Source organism: Ictalurus punctatus, chromosome 9 (genome assembly GCF_001660625.3).
Source record: "Ictalurus punctatus breed USDA103 chromosome 9, Coco_2.0, whole genome shotgun sequence".
In the NCBI taxonomy this organism is placed as follows: domain Eukaryota; kingdom Metazoa; phylum Chordata; class Actinopteri; order Siluriformes; family Ictaluridae; genus Ictalurus; species Ictalurus punctatus.
The window spans coordinates 29,099,638-29,118,874 of record NC_030424.2 but is presented as its reverse complement, the minus strand read 5'-3'; the positions used below and the strand labels follow the sequence as shown (position 1 = coordinate 29,118,874).

At 40.2% G+C, this 19,237-nt stretch overlaps 1 protein-coding gene across 1 annotated transcript in view; it reads right to left on the bottom strand.

The window, feature by feature from the left end:
* dlgap2a (discs, large (Drosophila) homolog-associated protein 2a) overlaps nucleotides 1-19,237 on the bottom strand; it is a 172,375-nt gene that overhangs the window by 43,741 nt on the left and 109,397 nt on the right. Inside the window, exons 4-6 of the mRNA XM_053682452.1 lie at nucleotides 14,213-14,281; nucleotides 11,422-11,572; nucleotides 9,583-9,802 (exon numbers count right to left, since the gene is read on the bottom strand). Coding sequence (XP_053538427.1) covers nucleotides 9,583-9,802; nucleotides 11,422-11,572; nucleotides 14,213-14,281 — 440 coding nt within the window. The remainder of the gene's footprint in view (nucleotides 1-9,582; nucleotides 9,803-11,421; nucleotides 11,573-14,212; nucleotides 14,282-19,237) is intronic.

Below are 19,237 nucleotides of genomic sequence, written 5' to 3'. Positions count from 1 at the left end.
TACTTACGTTCTTACTGACATCTTACTTACAAACACTCCATTTGTGGTAATTTAACACGGCTACCGAACCTTACCTTGGCTAAGCCTAGGTGTCCTATAATGTTGTTGACATGAAAACTAAACGAAACCAAGTTCTTTTCATGGCTGAGAGATGTGCAGCTATGAAATAATCTTACCGATATACTAATGATGAGCTAAACGCTATTCATCTTCAGTAAGCATGTCAGCGTTTATATTAAGCGTATCCGGATAATAATGAAAGTTTCACTGCAACACTGTGACATTCTGGACTCCCGAGGTGTGCAACAAATTTGTTTGCCCTCTCGTTAGGAGATCGTGAGCCATTCGTGGCTGGGAAAAGAAGACTGGCTTTCTGGCTTCAGCCGTTTGGCTTGAGGAAACATGTGTTAGCCTTCACCATCGCCTGGTGGATATTGTATGCTAGGCGAGCTGGGTTGGAATTGGCAGGTGAGCAAATTGGGAAGAAAATGAACAGGAGAAAATCTGTAATATACCAAAAAAGAATGTGGTATACTGAGCCTCGTGTATGGCTGTATCTTAGGATGGAACTACTGTAGATATCAAACCAGTGTGGGATGCTGGGAAGCTAGGACGGTTATAAGACTGAAACGTCGGTGAATGGTTTCCAAGTAGCGCAAGCGTTAAAGTATTCGCTTTGTCATTGGCATATCACGACTTCGAACCATCTGTGGCCAGGAATCGGGTAGCGTCCAGGCGAATGTTGCACCTAACTAAAGGCTAAGTTCAAACTATGTCCCATGGTACAACTGTTACTTTTTAGGTCGTTTGTAAACTTGAACGTAGCGGGCATTTTTGTTCAAACGAGGCTACAATAGATCTTACACCCTGCTGGCGCAACTCCCAGCTCTTCTAGGAGTCCAGAAGAACTGGCCTTTAACTCTGGGTGGGACGGACGGCCTTCTTCTTTTCTTTGCAGATCAGCTCAGTTACCGTTAGGCGCTAAATGGTGATTGGTGGTTTAGTGAGAAGGCTCCGCGTTACTGATCGGAAAGTTGAGACTTTATATCCAGGAACTGTGTGCTCTTGGGCCCTTGAGTAACACTCAAATGCTGAGCTCAAGTGTACATCTGGTACTGCATATTTATGTAACGTAATGTAATTCACATTACTCAGCTAACACCCATAACAATTTCTGCTACTTAATTCATATGAAAAGTTAGGAGACTTGCATGAAATCGAATCAAACCCAACCACTAACATGTCAGGCTGACATCTTATATTTCAAAGTGTCTTATTGTCTGGGAAAATACGGTATAACATCTGGATATGCAACTACAACAAAATAGTCTCTCAGTTATTTAAAAATATACACTTTCTAAATTTCCATGCGATAAAATACCCGTACAGCTCAGTCTGATACTTCCTGCCTTATGAAACGTGTTAATATTCACTATGGTGTTCTGGAGCAATGAGCAAGCAATAATATTTTTCTCTTTTTGTTCTTTTTTGTTCTTTTTTTTAATGCTACTGTACAGTGTTTTACTGTACTTCACAGCACCGGTGGGTTCAGTCTAACTGTGTGCGTTTAACCCACTTTTTATTACTTGCCAGAAAAATCAAGAGTCGCAGCAAAGGGGAAACATTAAGCGGTGTCAAGTGAGGAATGGCGCTATCAGGACTGTCGTTGAGTCCATTTCCTATCTGCGCATTTATGACTAATCCATTTCCTTTAGTTTATTCACTAATAGTGGTTTTTTTTTTTTTTTTCCTTAAATTGATCATTTACTTTGTTGTAATTTGGGTCATTTAATTCATTCATGAATATATTTGAACCGCATTTTTAATCTATATCATTTTCGGAATTTTACTAAACCGAACTATTTATTTTGACAGATATAAATATTTGACAAATATTTTTCCTCAAATCTTTATGGGATCATTTTTAATTTAGGAGGGGTAAAAAAAAAAAAAAAAAAAAAAAAAAACATAAAAACTTTCCGGGTTTTTTGCTCCGCTCTCTCTCTCTCTCACTGCAAACACATATTTTCATTGTTAGTTAGGTGGCTGGCTAACTAACAAAAAGCAAATATGCATCCTTCCTGGCCTACAAATACTCCAAACACTCAAACCGAACAATACATCCATGTGAACCATTGAGGAATTTCAGAATAATTGAACTACCTAACTAGTAGGGGTGTAAACCTCAGGCTTCAACAAAATACGATACGGTTTAGATTCTCAATGCAACGATATTTGATGATACGACTGAATCTGCTACAATACGGTACGATATGATTTGTTTTAGCGTGCTCCGTTCGGAATATGGGGTCGACCTACTGTTAAGACCTACACTGTAAAACCGGACAGTTCATTTAACTCAAAAAATGTGAGGAAACGAATTACCTCAAAATTTTTAAGGTGAATTTCTTTAAGCCAAATGCACTTAAATATACCAAAAATATTACTAAAACTAATTCATTTTTGTTATATTTAAGGGTACTGAGAAGGAAAATTTTAAGTATCAGAGCTACAGGCAAATCACCTTGCTAGCCTGGTAAATTATTTATACATCACTTTTTAAAAAAAAAAAAAATTATGAATCTTTTACACCTTAATTGTCTGTCTTTTTTAAATATCAATATACTTATAATCAGTAATAATCGATTTATGATTCCAGATTTGTTTGAATCTTTTTACGCCTTTTAGATCGAACGTTACACCTCTACTAACTAGATTTCGATCTGAACAGAAAAATACACGTAGGTGAAATTCTACCACAAGCAACACGACCCACTTTCCATATTACTTATGGTTATCGACCGTGTTTTTCTTCTTTTCATCCTATTAAAGGTGCAGCGTTTTAACACTTCGCCCATTGGACCTGACCTCAATGGCCCTATTTTACATTCCAGCATGAATAAGACAAATTGGTGGGAATTACTTTGATGTAAAATTCAATGTTTCCTCTTTGCATACCTAATGATTACCGTTATATATTACTTCGGTCATTGCAGGAAAAAAAACAAAAAAAAACACAGTATACATTCAACTGTATATTCACAATAAATCAAGGAATATCTATATATAAAAAAATGGTAATCTATGGAGCAGGATTCAATCACCTTTTCAGTATTATTCATCCCATGTATGTACAGTATATACGTTTGATTGTGTACTCGTATGTGTCTGTATGGAACAATAAAGTACAGAATGCATTCAAAATGTCACATCTAACTGTGCAAACTGCGGCTGTTCAACCCAATGTGTCTTCAAAAGTTTCACAGTACTAAATCCACTTGCTTGTTTTACAGCAAGGCTTTGGTTTTGAAGACTTGTAATTTGAATTACCTGGAACGTCATTTCATACGTTTGTTTGTTGTTGTTTTTTTTAAATCAGTCTGATTTCTGTTAAATCTCAAAGTAACCACCATTAGTCCACATTCAGAGGAAAGGATGAACAAACCCCACAAAATATATCAAAGAGATCCCTTGAGCAGTCTTTGGTCAATGTTCAGTTCTCATCCTTTTTTAAAACCCATTTGGACGATAGGTTTTTTTTTTTTTTTTTTTACATTCCATTTCTGCAGCATGAGTCAATGTTTCAACACCAAAAAATGTCTCTAATAAAGAAGCTCTCAACGAAACTCTAGAGAATTTCTCACCGGGAACCTCCTGTCCACAGACAATGCAGTATCTACTAAAATCCATTTTTCCGGAAGGAATGGCCAAACCAAGCAGACTGTAAAGTAATGTAGAGAAGCAGTTTTTAGTGGAATTGAGACTTTGGTTCATGGATGAGTCATTGCTGCTCAGTGTTAAATAAGTGCCTCAGGGACACTAATGCAATGTGTGTGCGAGCATCAAGCTGCTTTTAGCTACGACCTCTCATTGGGGCTCATCAGCTCTGAATAAAGGATCACTTATAGCCTAAAACCTCCCTAATGGCTTCTTGGCTAACTCAGTCTCTCCTCTTTTCATTCTGTCTTCCATTCACCCACTTGTGCCCTCACAAAGAACAGACAAACCTGTAAACATTACCACACACTCTTTTTCTTCGTCCTCTGATTTTTTTTTAGAAATCCTGTGATGCACCATGTGTGGCTTCAAGTTACTCAAATAGACAGAGACATATAAGACATCTCTGAGTTATTGGAGTATTTCTTGTGGTAGATCTCCATACTGGCACTCCTAGACATGGGCATTCGTCCCCGTAACCTTCGTTGCCATCTAATCCAAAGGAAATCTCTGCAAGACGGAGATGGTCTGCTGGCCATGGTTCCTCTTGGTGATCCGTTATCGGTTGTTTCTCTCTTAGATACATCTAAGGCCGCCTGAAGTTCTAGAAGGGACAAGTTAAATGGGTGCACAGTCGCAGGGTCTATAGTTGCAGTGGAACTGTTACCTGGATCCACTATTTCCAGCTCCTCTTCCATAGTCAGAGTCTCAAATTCAGGATCATCTGGTTCCACCGAACACAGGATGGCCGAGAAGATTGCCTCAGACTCTAGGAGGTCAATCGTAGCGGAGTCAAGGGCATCTGGTTTGAGTGGGTACTCTGTGACTTGGTCATCTGACTCTTCATGGTACTGGTCATCTAGTTGTTGAGAAAAAGGTTCAGGAAGTGTCACTGAAGCACTCTCAAGAGGGGACAATTGAGTCAAGTAGGCAACACTTGATTCCATGTAGGTTGGTTCTGATGGGCTAATAATTTCAGGATCCATTTCTGACCAGCTCAAAGTTCTTATACTTAAAGGTTCTGTACTTGGGGAGTCTGACTGATTCACATCCATAGTTTCTCTCTTTGACCACAAAACAACAGGATGAGGCTCTGGCTCAAAGGTTGATGAACTCTGAAGTGCTGGAGACATCGGTTCTGGACTCAGAGGGTTTGACACATCTAAATCTACTGGTTCTGGAGTTGCTGGCTGTAAGAAAATGGTGTCCAGTAGTTCTGGGAAAGGTGGTTCTTCAGCTGCATGGTCAGCAGGTTCATCATAGTCAGTTGTTTCTGGGGTTGGAGGGTCTGGAAGATCTGCAAACCCTGGACTAGGCAAGCCGGGATCCAAGGATTCTAAACTTGGCCATTTCAAGTCGTTAAGATCCATTGATTCTGGCGTCAATGGACTCAACACAAGACAGTCACCTGGTTCCACAACTGTATATTCTTCTATGTTGTGATCTGAGATTTCTTCAGTTGGCTCTAGCAGCACAATCGGGCTTACAGAACCTCGAGTTGGATGCTGCTGCTGCTCAGTTGCTACATGAAGACCTGAAGATGGTGGACATGGTTCCGCTTCTTCTAAAGGATCAAGAGACTCTTGAGGTGATGATGAATCTGGTGGACTAATATTGTCTGGATCCAATTTTGGCCAGTACAAGTTTGCCAGGTTGACAGTTTCTAGGTTTGTAAAATCTAGTACAATCGAGTCCACCCTTTTAGAAGTTGAAACTTTTGAAAAATACCTAAGGTCTAAAGGTAGTTCTGGTTCTGGAGGATCAGGAGGGGTCATAGGATCGGGATCCAGTTCAGGCCAGCTTAGCAATGACAGGTCCACAGGTTCTGGAGGAGTCAAGTTGGCATAGGTTGGATCATCAAGCTCTACCAACTGTGAATTTGGGTCTGTTTGGAATAAAGGTGTGGAAGTTGAGACATGCAGGACATTTTTATCCAAAGGCTCTGGTTCTGGGGGGTGCATGGATAAAACATTTGGATCAATGGGTGAAGGGCAGTTCACTGCTGCATCTGCTGTGTTCTGTCGCACCAAAGTCTTGCTCCCAGCCTGGGTACTGACAGAGGCGTGACCAGAACCACGGTGGCTTCCCTTTGCCCAGTTTGGAGACCAGGTGTTGTAGCGTTGTGCAAAAGTGGAAAAGTTGCTGTTAAAGGCTCGAAGCTCTGTGCACAGATCTCGTCTGAGCTCGGCCAGCTCTTGTCGCATGGCTGACACATCCTCCCGCCACTGTTGGCTGATTGCGAGTGCCAGGTCAGCTGTCTCCTGTACACTTGATGGAACGGGTCGTGGCCTAACAGGGATGCTGGTCTTGTGTGGGGACAGTGAGGGAACTGTGGTAGAAGAACGATTACTGTACAGGCTTCGTGATTCGCTTTCTCTCCTGGGATGGCTCAGATCCCTCTGGGCCATGGAAGTCATGTCTGCCTCCTTGTTGAAAAAATTGTCCTCATTAAGAAAATCAGTGCCCTCGAGCACTTCATTTCCCTCTGGAAGACAAACATAAACAAGCGGGAAAGTATATAACGTTCCTACAGGTCGGGACAGCTAGAGACACTGTGATGCTCACTATACGCTTTACTACAAAGCCTGAAACAAACACATGTGAGCCAAATTACACGAGATTAGCTATTACCCTGTGCTACCTTTGTATGAAAACAAAGGTTTCTTGCCACAGTTCGTTTATATCCAAATTGTACAAAATTATATAATTATAATGATCCAATACATCCACCTTTGGAACAATGAATAGGACATTGGATACCTTAGTTAATTCTAGGAACTGTAAAATAATGCAAATTGAGTCTATTTTGTTTGGTGTGCAACAAAATGGCATTATGGTTGCTATTGCTTCAGCTCCGGGTGATGGCAGATGCTAATGTTGAGTTATTACAGGCAATGGGTTTATTTTGACTCACATTATTGTGGGTTTGTTTCATGCTGTTACTCTGCCTTCTCACTCAAACATTTATTTGCATGTACTTTTCCCAGGTCTCAAAGCACAAAACAGAGAGTTCTACCCCACGGGAAACCCTTTAGAGAACAATACCAACTGCATCTCTGTGAGCATAATCAAATCCCTCATCCCTCCAACTAGCAGAAGCTCTATGTTTTGTGCATTGAAAAGAGACAAATGCGAGCAAAGCTTTCAACCTAATCTCTCTGTGTGTCTCAGCAGAGCAGGTATGAACCCTATTGAATATGAAAGGCCCACACAGACCCTTTAAAAAAAAAAAAAAAAAAAAAAAATCTGACCAGGAATAACCAAGTGGAACCATGGAGGGTTCTCTTGACACACAAAGTCACGTTTTGTGTGGGAGAGCCAATATAGTTCAGTTACCAAGAAAATTGCAAATATATTTCAGTGAGAAGGCAGTGTAAACATACTGAAAGTCTCTCCAGCTGTCCCTAGCCCTGTTTCCTGAACGGCCGAAAAAATGGGAAGCAGCCTGTATCTGAGTGTCTCGTAACGAAGCTCGTATTTTCCCCCAAGATCATTTGCAACTTGTTACGCCGTTCATTGTTAACAATCTCTGAAAAGACATTCAAAAGCTGTACCAGCCACAGGCCCTGTGGGAGAGAGAACTCAACACTGAAATGGTTTTGAAAACAGCTGCACATCACAGGAAAAAAATTAAAATAAAAATAGTGAGAAAGAAAAGTAGATAAAGGGAATGGAAACAAACTACAGAATCTGGGAGAATGAGAGAATACGAAGCCCACTGAGTGAGAAGCATTGAACCGGGCAGCATTTCGAGATCGTATCATATTCCAGCTCATCACTTCTCAACCCCTCCCTGCCTGCTCCATGAGCTAGCCAGAAAATAGGGCAAGGTGGAGATCCAAATTTTTATTTCTATATCTTTAGAAGAATGTACACAGTGGAATAATGCAAGGACACTGATTGGGAAAGGATATTGTAATTGGATGGTTCACTTTTCAGCCTTTTCTGCTTTATTTATTCCCCCCTGAGAGTCTGAATTCAATAGGGTTCATTGCCTAACTCTCTAAGGCACACCAGAACTTACCTGTTTGGTTTTTTTGTTTGTTTGTTTGTTTGTTTTTTGGTCTGGTTTGGTTTGTTTGGCAAACAGAACAGTCACTTTGCTCATAAGCAGTTTACATGCATGCATGCCATGCAAAAAAACAGTACATAATACATGCATGCGCCACTACATAGATAAGATACCAATACCAAGAGGATACAAATAAGCACACTTGGGTCTTATCCACTATAAGAAATCCAAACATGAGCTCTAACAGTGAAGAATGTGCGCTAAACAGGGGTGGACAAATCATAAATCCATTAGAAAGTGAGAGCTCCCAGTCCCGTGTTTTGGTTGCCTTGAAACTGACTAAGCTAAAAAGTCATAGCTAAGATAATCTTACAATGTATGCTGAGCTAGCTAGCCAATTAAATGCATTCATTTTGACTAAAGGAAATCACTATCCTGTACTAGAAAATGTCTAGAAGAATGTTGCGACCAAGACAAGAAGTCAGGAAGTCTTTGGCCAGCATTCTGGCTATGAGCTGCATTGTTTTCTCCTCAAGGTCTAGGATGTTTCTTTTTTGTCGACGTCTTTAACCGCAAAGTGACTGCGCGTAGTAAACAGGAGCACATGCTAATCGAGCCGCTTAGACGAAACCGTTCTACCGTCAGCCAGATCGCCTCGACCGATGTGTGTAGTGCGGCAGGTGGTGAGATTCGGAAGCACTCGCGAGAGTTAAAGCATCGTGAAACGTGTTTGTCTTTAAACTTACATAACAAATACACTTTTTTTTGAGAACGTCAATAAGGAGTAGGGTTTTTTTTTTTTTTACTTGTTGTTAAACATACTTGTCCACCAGGCAACTACAAAACAAACGAATAGCCCGGACATTAAATCTGCTTGTCCTGGGTGCTCAGAATACTGATTTGTCCACCCTTGATTAAAGTGTATTTTTGTGATAGCTACTACGTCTGATGCGCTAGACTAGTTCTCATATTTGCTATGAATGCACAGTGAAGCAGATGTACATCATGATTTTTTCACACATTCGGCCTAATATGGCATTCTAGGCCATATAAATCAAAATAATGAATGAAATAACTGGCTGGACCACCACAGGTTCAGCCCTGAGCTTAAGGATAGGGTTCAGGACATGGATATGTACCTATTATGCAAGCAATAAAACACTCTGTGTTGTGCTATTATGGAAAAATAATCAGTGAATTGGTGGTGTGTTGAAGCGGAGATATGGTCACTACCCGGAAGTTGATTGTTTTCCTGTATCAGCACATCCTGAAGTGTTTTATTCCTCTTATACCACAGCAGTTTTGCCAACGATTCTTATTATTTGTATCCATTAATGAACGACACACTTTATTATTCATTTGTAGTTCATTTGTAGTTGCAGAATGTCCGTGAAATGAGATGGCTCCTAGTAAATCATCCTAGTATACGTCACGTTATAATCGTTCCCTCACCCGCCTATCGTTTTTTTTTCTTCTCTTTTTTTAATATAATAAGAGAAAAAAACACAGCTCGACATGTTAAGTAAATGTTAAATAAACGTCTATATCGATAATTAGACATTTTTATTTGTTCGATAATTTTATTATTAGACGTGCCTGACATCGTGGGGTCTGCCATTCAAGTCCCTACAGGAGCGAGTTTTTACTCGTTTATTAGAAATGAAAACGTATCAGAATTCGGCCGCACTAAATTAATCTACACCGTTTGACCAATCAGAATCGAGAGCTCAACGGCGCTGTGGTATAAATATCATATTGCTCATATAGTTTGAGTTGGAGTTTGTATTTCCCTGTCAGTCAGGAGGCTTCAAGGCTTTTCGTAATGAATCTGACGAGTCTGCCAGGCGACTCACCAGCCGTGGACCTGATGGTGGAGGTGACGGTGGACGAGCTCATGGAAGGCACACACTCGTCATCCTGCGAGTAGCCGGCCTGGATGGCACGCAGGTAGCTGTGGCTGCGTGTGCGGAAGCAGCCGGGCAAATCCAGCGCCTCCATGGCCTGCGATTCCACCTCGCTGAACACCGACTCGCACACCGACTCGAACTGGCCGTTCATCTCAGCCTCGCTCACCTGAAAAGACCAGAATGCAGGTTTTTTTTTTCTCCAAGTAATCCAACTACTCTCCAAACCTTTCCCACGTTTATCACCTTCTCTTTTTCAGAAAGCAAGGGTTTACCATTTACCTTCCCTTCACACATTCTCTCTCTTCTCAACAGTTTTCAACTGAGATATAAAAAAAACACCGCTTTAGTTCTTACAGAGCACGTCCTAGTTTGATCCTTTTTAAATGATTTATACAATTTAACTTATCTGTGTAATATGTTCCACTTCCTAGATAATTTTCTCCTGTTTTTGACACTTTAGAAAAGACATTTTTCTTCAGAAATAATACCTTAATAGTTATTCGAGAAACTAAACATACATAAGGTTCCCATTCTACTAAATGTAGAGTTAGCCGAGGCATGTTTGGTGCTCCTCTGGAGCTACGAGGCTAATGCAGCTAACACTAATGGAAGTCCATCCCTCCATACGTCTCCAATAAGAACTTGATCCTGGTCAGGAACTTTCAGTGGAACTTATCCCGGGAACACTCGACGTGAGGAAAAAACACACCCTGGATGGAATGCCAGTCCATCACTGAACACCATGCTATAAAGCTGCACACTGTATTGTCTTGGCTGGAGAGATACACACTCATGACAAAGAAGATGCCACTCCATGTAATTTACTTCCCCTTCATTCACATCAATGCTGAATTTGACAACTAGATACAAATCTGTAAAGTCTGCCAGTTTTCAATCAAATTAATTACAACATTCCTCTTCCATTCATGACCGTTACCCGCTGAGCTAATCGGAAACCACGCTCTGATAAGCATCTCCAGAAAGTCCTAAAAGATTTGCCAATCTCCAAGATCTCCGATTTCCATCGTGTTCTAGCACAGAATGGATTGTCCTTTAACAACCTGCGGATGTGACGAGTGCAGAACTGTACACAGGGAGAAAACCCTTATCTTAAAGACGTATAGACCGCAATCGATATGATCCATTTGGAGGGAGGGCTTTAGATTTTAAAGACAGATAAATCAGATGATTAACACAACCGTAAGAACCCGGCGATGCAGCAGTGAAGTTATCTTTAAGTCAGACCTTTATTGAGTCTTTTCCTTGCTGTTTAAAGCCCGTAAAACACTCCGACACACAATAAAGCATATTAGCTAGTGCTTCGGCACTATGATACATGTTTCTACCTGAGGATAAAACCAGCAGGCAGGACTAACGGTGAGATTTAAATACACACAATCAACTATAACAGATTTTTATGAGAATTCTGGAGGGCTCTATGGCTTAATTTGTTTAAATACTGACTGTAGTGAAAGAACGTTTGTATACTTAATTACTGAGACCGATATGAGCAGAATATTCTTAGGTATATTCCTAGGTCACAATCATCTTAACCTATAACCTTAGTCTTACCTCTCTCTAAAAAAAATAATAAAATCCATGTACTACATGTATAAATGCGTTAGGGTTATTGAAATATGTCTCCATGTTGAAATCTATGGCGTGCATCGGTAATATGGTAAGAACGTTTCTCAAATTCCGGTGGACCCTTCTTCCAATCTGAGTAGAATGACCTTCAGGATTCATTTATAGGTGGCTGTAGAAATGCACACTCACCTGGCTCACTTGGCTGACACAGCTGGCTTGGCTCAGCGTGCTAACTGCCCTCATGTAGCTCTGGTTCCTTGAGCGAAATTTGGGTGAGTTGTAATTGGGTGATGGGTCCAGCGTGATGCTGGGGTGGATGTCCCTTGACGCCTGCAGATGGTAGCTCTGACTGAACAGAGACAGAGAAAAAGAGAGAGAGATTGTGGGTGGGAGTGGGTGTTTTTTTTTTTTTTTTTTTAATTACAAGAATGACAGTAAAGCTCCAACACTGTTTAGAAAGACACCTTATATACATTATTTGTCAAATTATATTTCTCAAGACACATTTGTAAGCAGTATGCAAAGCAATCAGGATATTCCACCAGAATTCCATTTCATTCACATGAGGATAAAGTTAAAAATGGATTTGTCGCAACAATTCTTGAGAAATAAGTATCGAGTGTGTAGAACATATGCATTAGTTTTTGATAAATTAAGAAGCAAAGACAGTTTATCATGAACTTTAAGACTCTATAGACGGATAGACTGTAAAACAATCTGGACCTGAAGCTAAACGACAAAACACGTCGCATTGTCCTGCATCGGTGTGACGCGGAGAAGAAGTCACACCAGGACACTGACATTTCGATGAGAACAAGCTCTGTCTCACTCCACAGAGCCTGCCAAATCACTGATGTGTTTAACACCTGCAAATGGCTGCTTCGATTGGTCATTGTCCTGAACCATCTGATCAATAGTGGGAAATGAAGGAAAATGCAAATCAGTGGCTCGTTAGTGAGCCAATCACACTGAGACAGTTTAGAGCTTTTGGATGCCAAAAGGGCTAAAAGGGATACGTACTCACACAGCAAAACTGTCCACAACAGGGACCTTCTTTATCCCACCCAATCAGGATGATTTTTATATTCAAAGATGTAATACATAAATTTTTTTTTCCAGAATCTTTTTTGTAGAATGCAGGCTGCTACTGTTGGAGGAATTGCCATCTTGGATTAGTTTGTTCTGCTTCACACATGGTTGCCCATTATCGATTAGTTTCTTCTTGGTAGTCTACATTCTTCGACTATTTTTCTTTTGGTAGGCCAGGTTGACTGGTTAATTGACTGGTTTTTAGTTGTCCATGTTCACTGACCATGTTTGGTAGTCCAGGTTCACTGAAAGATTCTGGGTAGTCCAGATTCATTGACAGGTGCTTGATAGTCCAGATTCATTGACAGGTGCTCGATAGTCCAGGTTCATTGACTGGTTCTTGGTAGTCCAGGTTCATTGACTGGTGCGTGATAGTCCAGATTGATTGACAGGTTCTTAGTAGTCCAGGTTCATTGACTGGTTCTTGGATGTCCACATTCACTGACAGGTTCTTGGTAGTCCAGATTCATTGACAGGTTCTTGGTAGTCCAGATTCATTGACAGGTTCTTGGTAGTCCAGATTCATCGACAGGTTCTTGGTAGTCCAGATTCATTGACAGGTTCTTGGCAGTCCAGATTCATTGACAGATTCTTGGTAGTCCAGATTCATTGACAGATTCTTGGTAGTCCAGGTTCATTGACAGATTCTTGGTAGTCCAGATTCATTGACAGATTCTTGGTAGTCCAGGTTCATTGACAGATTCTTGGTAGTCCAGATTCATTGACAGATTCTTGGTAGTCCAGATTCATTGACAGATTCTTGGTAGTCCAGATTCATTGACAGATTCTTGGTAGTCCAGGTTCATTGACATGTTCTTGGTAGTCCAGGTTCATTGACATGTTCTTGGCAGTCCAGGTTCGTTGTCTGGTTTTTGATAGTCCAGGTTCATTGTCTGGTTTTTGGTTGTCTGGGTTCATTGTCTGGTTCTTGATAGTACAGGTTAATTGACTGGTTCTAAATAGTCCAGGTTCAATGCCAGTTTTTCATAGTCAGTTTCATAGTCTTTCATGCCAGTTTTTTGGTAGTCTGGGCTGACTGATTGGTTCTTGCTAGTTCGTGTTCAATAATTGGCAACTTCTCCTTTAATACAGGCTAAATGGTACACTGGAGACCAGGTTCATTAATCATTATTTGGTAGGTCAGTTTGACTGATAGTTTCTTGGTAGGCCAGGTTCCTTTATGGGATTTTAGTAGATCAGGTTCATTAACAGGCTGTTGGTTTATTTAGGGGGCCAAGTTTATTTAGGGGATATTGGTAGGCCAAGTTCATTAATGGGTTCTTGGTAAGGTACATATGCTCAATGATAAAGTTTTGATACATCAGCTTTATTGATGGGTTTTAAGACGTCCAGATTGGAATGGGGATGGAAACTCTTGTCCTCTAAGCAGCATTGTGCAAAGTACACACCAAAATCATCGTATATTGTTGAGTTTGTGAATTAGCCTTGTATACACCTGCCCCTGTGCTTCGAATATAAAGAGGAATCTTAAAGATAACACAAGTCTGGATGTTAGTGTTCTTTAATGGTGAGGGAATGTAGAATTGAGGTCACTTCAGTCTCAACCATAGAGCCCTGGGAACATGGGAAGCATGACACCATACAATGTTAACTAGCTACTGATATTTTAAAATTGATAAAGAATAATGTGATAAAGAAAGCGCAATGTGCATTAGCTTTAACCTGAATGTAGTTCAGGATTTAGACATGAAGTCTGCACAATCCTGATCTGGTCATTATTCATTTATAAGTAACATTAAATGTAGTAAGTGGGGAAATTGTGCAAATTTGATTCTTGGCCTAATCACAAAGTAAAAATGATGTTTAAGCGCGTGTGTGTGTGTGTGTGTGTGTGTGTGTGTGTGTGTGTGTGTGTGTGTGTGTGTGTGCTTGTATTCACCTTAAATCTGCAGCGAAATTGGTGAGGTACTTCACCATGTCACTGCTCGATTTATCCAAACGGTATGAACTGCAGGTGGAGAGAAGAAACAAAACAGGTATAGAAAAGAAGAGAAGAAAGAAAGAGACAGCAGAAACAATAAAAATGCAGAAATGTGGAGTGTGTACGAATGTCCCAGATGATTTATTCAATCATAAATGTTGCTGTGTTGTTGCTGTTATAACAGCTTTATTACTGTCTTGTAGATATCTGTTCTCCCACATATCTAACATGATCCATCCTACAGGGTACTCAAGTGATGATGATAAAGCATCTTTTAAAGAGCTCTGTTGATGACCCTAAATGACCCCATGACCTTTAATTTACCCTGTGTCTGTCTCTCTCTCTCTCTCTCTCTGTGTATGTGTGTGTGTGTGTATGTGTGAAGGCTGAGTGAGGCTCAAAGCATTCATTTTATCTGTGTCCCATCTGGACAGGGACAAAGTGTGCTTGACTTCTCAAAGGACAAAGGTACAAGATGAAAAAAAGCAGAGAGAGACAGAGAGAGAGAGAGAGAGAGAGAGAGAGAGAGCAGGACAAGAGGTAAACACTCCAAGTGAAAATGAAAGCGCGAGAGAAAGAAATTGCGAGAAAGGGGTTGAGAGAGAATGTGCACAGAGAGAGAGGGTAGAGAGAAAACAGGGAGGTAAAGGGTGAGGAAGAGGGAAGAGAAAGAGATGGAGGGAGACACAGGGATGGGAAGTGAAATGAGGGAATGAGGAAGACAGGGACAGAGAGAGACAGAGTAGAAGACAAACAGAGAAAGACAAGAACGAGAGGAAAGAAAGAGAAAAAGAGAAAAAAGAGTGAGAGAGAGGCAGAGAGAGAAGGGAGAGAAGGAGGAGGATAGAGAGGACAAGAGGGTCATGTAGGACTGGAGAAAGAGGGAAGGAAAGGGAGAACAAGAGGGAGATGAAAAAAGGAGGTAGACAGGAAGTGAGACAAAGGAAATCAAATAAAGACAACATTGAGAGAGAGAGAGAGAAAAGAGTGAGAGATAGGAGGGAGCGAGAGAATCAGGGAAGTCAGAAGAAAGGGGTAAGGGACAGAGAGGGGAAAAAACAAAGAGGAGAGGAGAGAAAGAACAAGTTGGAGAGAAAAGGAGAAACTCAGAGATCGAATAACAGAGGGAGAGAAAAAGAGACGGACTGAGAGAAAGAGACAGACAGAGAGAGATAGAGACAGAGTGAGAGACAGACAGAGAGAGATAGTCAGAGAGCGAGACAGACAGAAGGAAAGACAGACAGAGAGAAAGAGAGACAGAGTGACAGAGAGAGAGACAGGCAGACAGAGGGAAAGACAGTGTGACAGAGAGTGACACAGACTGACAGAGTGAGAGACAGACAGAGAGAGACAGTCAGAGAGAGACAGACAGACAGACTGAGACAGGCAGACAGAGAGAGACAGGCAGTCAGAGAGAGCCAGACAGATAGAGACAGACAGACAGACAGAGAGAGACAGACTGACATTGTGAAAGACTGAGAAAGTGAGAGACAGACAGAGACAGTCGGAGAGAGAGAGACAGAGAGAGACAGGTAGTCAGAGAGAGACAGACAGACAGAGACAGACAGACAGACAGAGAGAGACACAGACTGGTAGAGTGAGAGACAGACAGAGAGAGACAGACTGACAGTGTGAGAGACTGAGAAAGTGAGAGACAGACAGAGAGAGACAGACAGACAGACAGACAGAGAGAGACACAGACTGGTAGAGTGAGAGACAGACAGAGAGAGACAGACTGACAGTGTGAGAGACTGAGAAAGTGAGAGACAGACAGAGAGAGACAGACAGACAGAGACACAGACTGACAGAGTGAGAGACACAGACAGAGAGACACACAAACACATAAATATATATATTTGTGTGTGTGTGTGTGTGTGTGTGTGTGTGTGTGTGTGTGTGTGTGTGTGTGTGTGTGTGTGTGTTTATGGGTATTTTTCTGTCTTTTTATTTATTTTTTCTCCTCTGAGCCTCATTACTGGTGTGTGTGTGTTTGATTGTATTGTTGAATGAATCTACATCTGTTTCTGTAATTATTGTCTAATTTGTCTTTGCCCGAGCTTTAGCAATACAAATGTTAATATTTGTCATGCCATTAAAGCAACCTTTTGACTTTGACTTTGAGAGACAGACTGACAAAGAGACAGACAGACAGAGTGAGAGACAGACTGACAAAGAGACAGACAGAGAGAAAGAGAGACAGACTGACAGTGAGAGACAGACAGAGAGACAGACTGACAGTGAGAGACAGACAGAGAGACAGACTGAGAGAAAGAGAGACTGACAGACAGAAAACAGACTCACTCTTAACCTTAAGCTGAGTCTCTCCTCATTCTAATCAGTGTGAAGAATCAACACACATCACTACAATTACTGTCTCTTAATTCATTTATATCATTAATGCTGCATGTCAGTCTGATCAGAGAGACACAGAGAGAGGGAGAGACAGAAGCAGAGAGACAGGGTGAGAAAGAGATAGACAGACAGATAGATAGATAGATAGATAGATAGATAGATAGATAGATAGATAGATAGAGATGGATAAAACATATCTGGTGTTAATATTAAGTTGCTTCATTATCAGTGTAAACTCCGCTGTGCTGAAGATACTAATACTAATTCTACTACTACCACTAATAATAATAATACTAATACTACCACTAATAATAATAATACTAATACTACTACTACCACTAATAATAATAATACTAATACTACTACTACCACTAATAATAATAATAATACTAATTCTACTACTACCACTAATAATAATAATACTAATACTACTACTACCACTAATAATAATAATAATAATTCTACTACTACCACTAATAATAATAATAATAATTCTACTACTACCACGAATAATAATAATAATAATTCTACTACTACTACTAATAATAATAATACTAATACTACTACTACCACTAATAATAATAATACTAATACTACTACTACCACTAATAATAATAATACTAATACTACTACTACCACTAATAATAATAATAATAATTCTACTACTACCACTAATAATAATAATAATAATTCTACTACTACCACTAATAATAATAATACTAATTCTACTACTACGACTAATAATAATAATAATAATTCTACTACTACTACTACTACTACTACTATTACTAATAATAATAATAATAATAATAATAATTCTACTACTACTACTACTACTAATAATAATAATAATTCTACTAGTACTTCTAATTCTACTACTACTAATAATAATTCTACTACTACTACTACTAATACTACTACTACTACTACTGCTACTACTACTACTAATAATAATAATAATAATTCTACTACTACTTCTAATTCTACTACTACTACTACTAATAATAATAATAATTCTACTACTACTACTTCTAATTCTACTACTACTACTACTACTACTACTAATAATAATAATGATAATAATAACGCCTCTATTTCCTATTATAGACAAAAATCTGAATCCTGTATATTTTTAGTATAGTTGTGGAGAGGATTGCTGATTTTGACCCGAGAGCTACAAGCAAGCGACGTTCTGAAACAAAAATGGCGATTTCGTACTTCCTCCGTCTCTACACTGCTCCGGTGCTAACCACTGAGTTGCACTGCGTATTTAAAATCACATTTATTCCCACTGTATTTTTGTAAAGTCTAAACAGATGACCTGGCTTAATGACACCGAGCGCTGCTCAGAGCAGCAGGGTGAAAATAAGCCCACATTTATCTGGAGAAAACCGAGAAAGCAACTTCAGGGAACCCGGAGGCGAATATCGACTGTTCACCGCTTTCACATCCTGTGGAGATGCCACGTGCCACAATCGATCCTGCTAAAGCTCTTTTCCGAAAGTGTCTGGCTGTATGTGTGTGTGTGTGGGTGCGCTAACCTTTTCCAACAATCCCTCACACTAAACATCTGGATATGTTTATGTAACATTTATGCTATGGAAGGAGTCTCCAGTGTCAGTATCAGATGTCAAGCTGTAACTGTAAGTTTTCCAACATCTTCAGGACAGAGGAGCTGCTGTAACGTTCCATGGTCTCTCCGCTACAATGATCGGAACTCTAAACGGATAAAAGTAGCGACGCCTCGTTTTTTTAACGAAGAAACAGTCGCAATCGTCGGCAGGTTGCTGCGCCGCAAGAGGAATAAAACACTCCGATGCGTACTGTTATTAGAAGATAATCAACTTCGCGGCGATAACGATCTCTCTGCTTTATCGCACCACCACACTGTCGTTGATTATTTTCCTCTCGCGGCACGACACAGATTGCTTTCTTCGTTCCATATTTAACAACAAAACGTCAGAATCTGCTCCCTGAAGCTTCCCTCTTTTAACCTTAAGTTAAAAGGTTCCACATAAAACCTTCAAGGGTTCCCCAGAAATCCAAGTACCCTTTAGGCCGGAATTACGTAGCTACGCAAGTCACGTCGTTCAGGTGTTCACACGCGCAACTGAGTACGATCAAACGCTCTGTCCACTAGGGGGCGGGCCAGAGCTGAGAAAGACCTCACCTTCTTATCTTCTTCGAGTATCTTCTTTGACCAACTTCTCTAACTTTCCATAAGAATGTAAACACGACGGGAGTTGAGAAGGATAAGATCTTAAGAAAATGGCGGAAACAGCAGGAGTGATGCTAACGTAGCTGTATACGTGGACATGTTTATCGGCAAGTACAACCCTGGCGTTAGAGCTGTTTATTTATTTATTTATTTATTTATTCATCAATTTTTTCATTCACATTTTCTCACAAAGTACTCATGGCTATTTCCCACTCGCTGGCTAGCTGCTTTCCTCAAAGATCCCCCCCAAGAATATAGCATCAGCTTGCTATTAAATTAGAACGCTAGCCTTGAAATTGAAAGAAGGCTTTTCGTCAGAGTATTTAAGCTACACATATACATATAGCCTGCTAACAACAACAACAACAACAACAACAAAATATTATCATTATGTAATCTAGCTACCTGATATA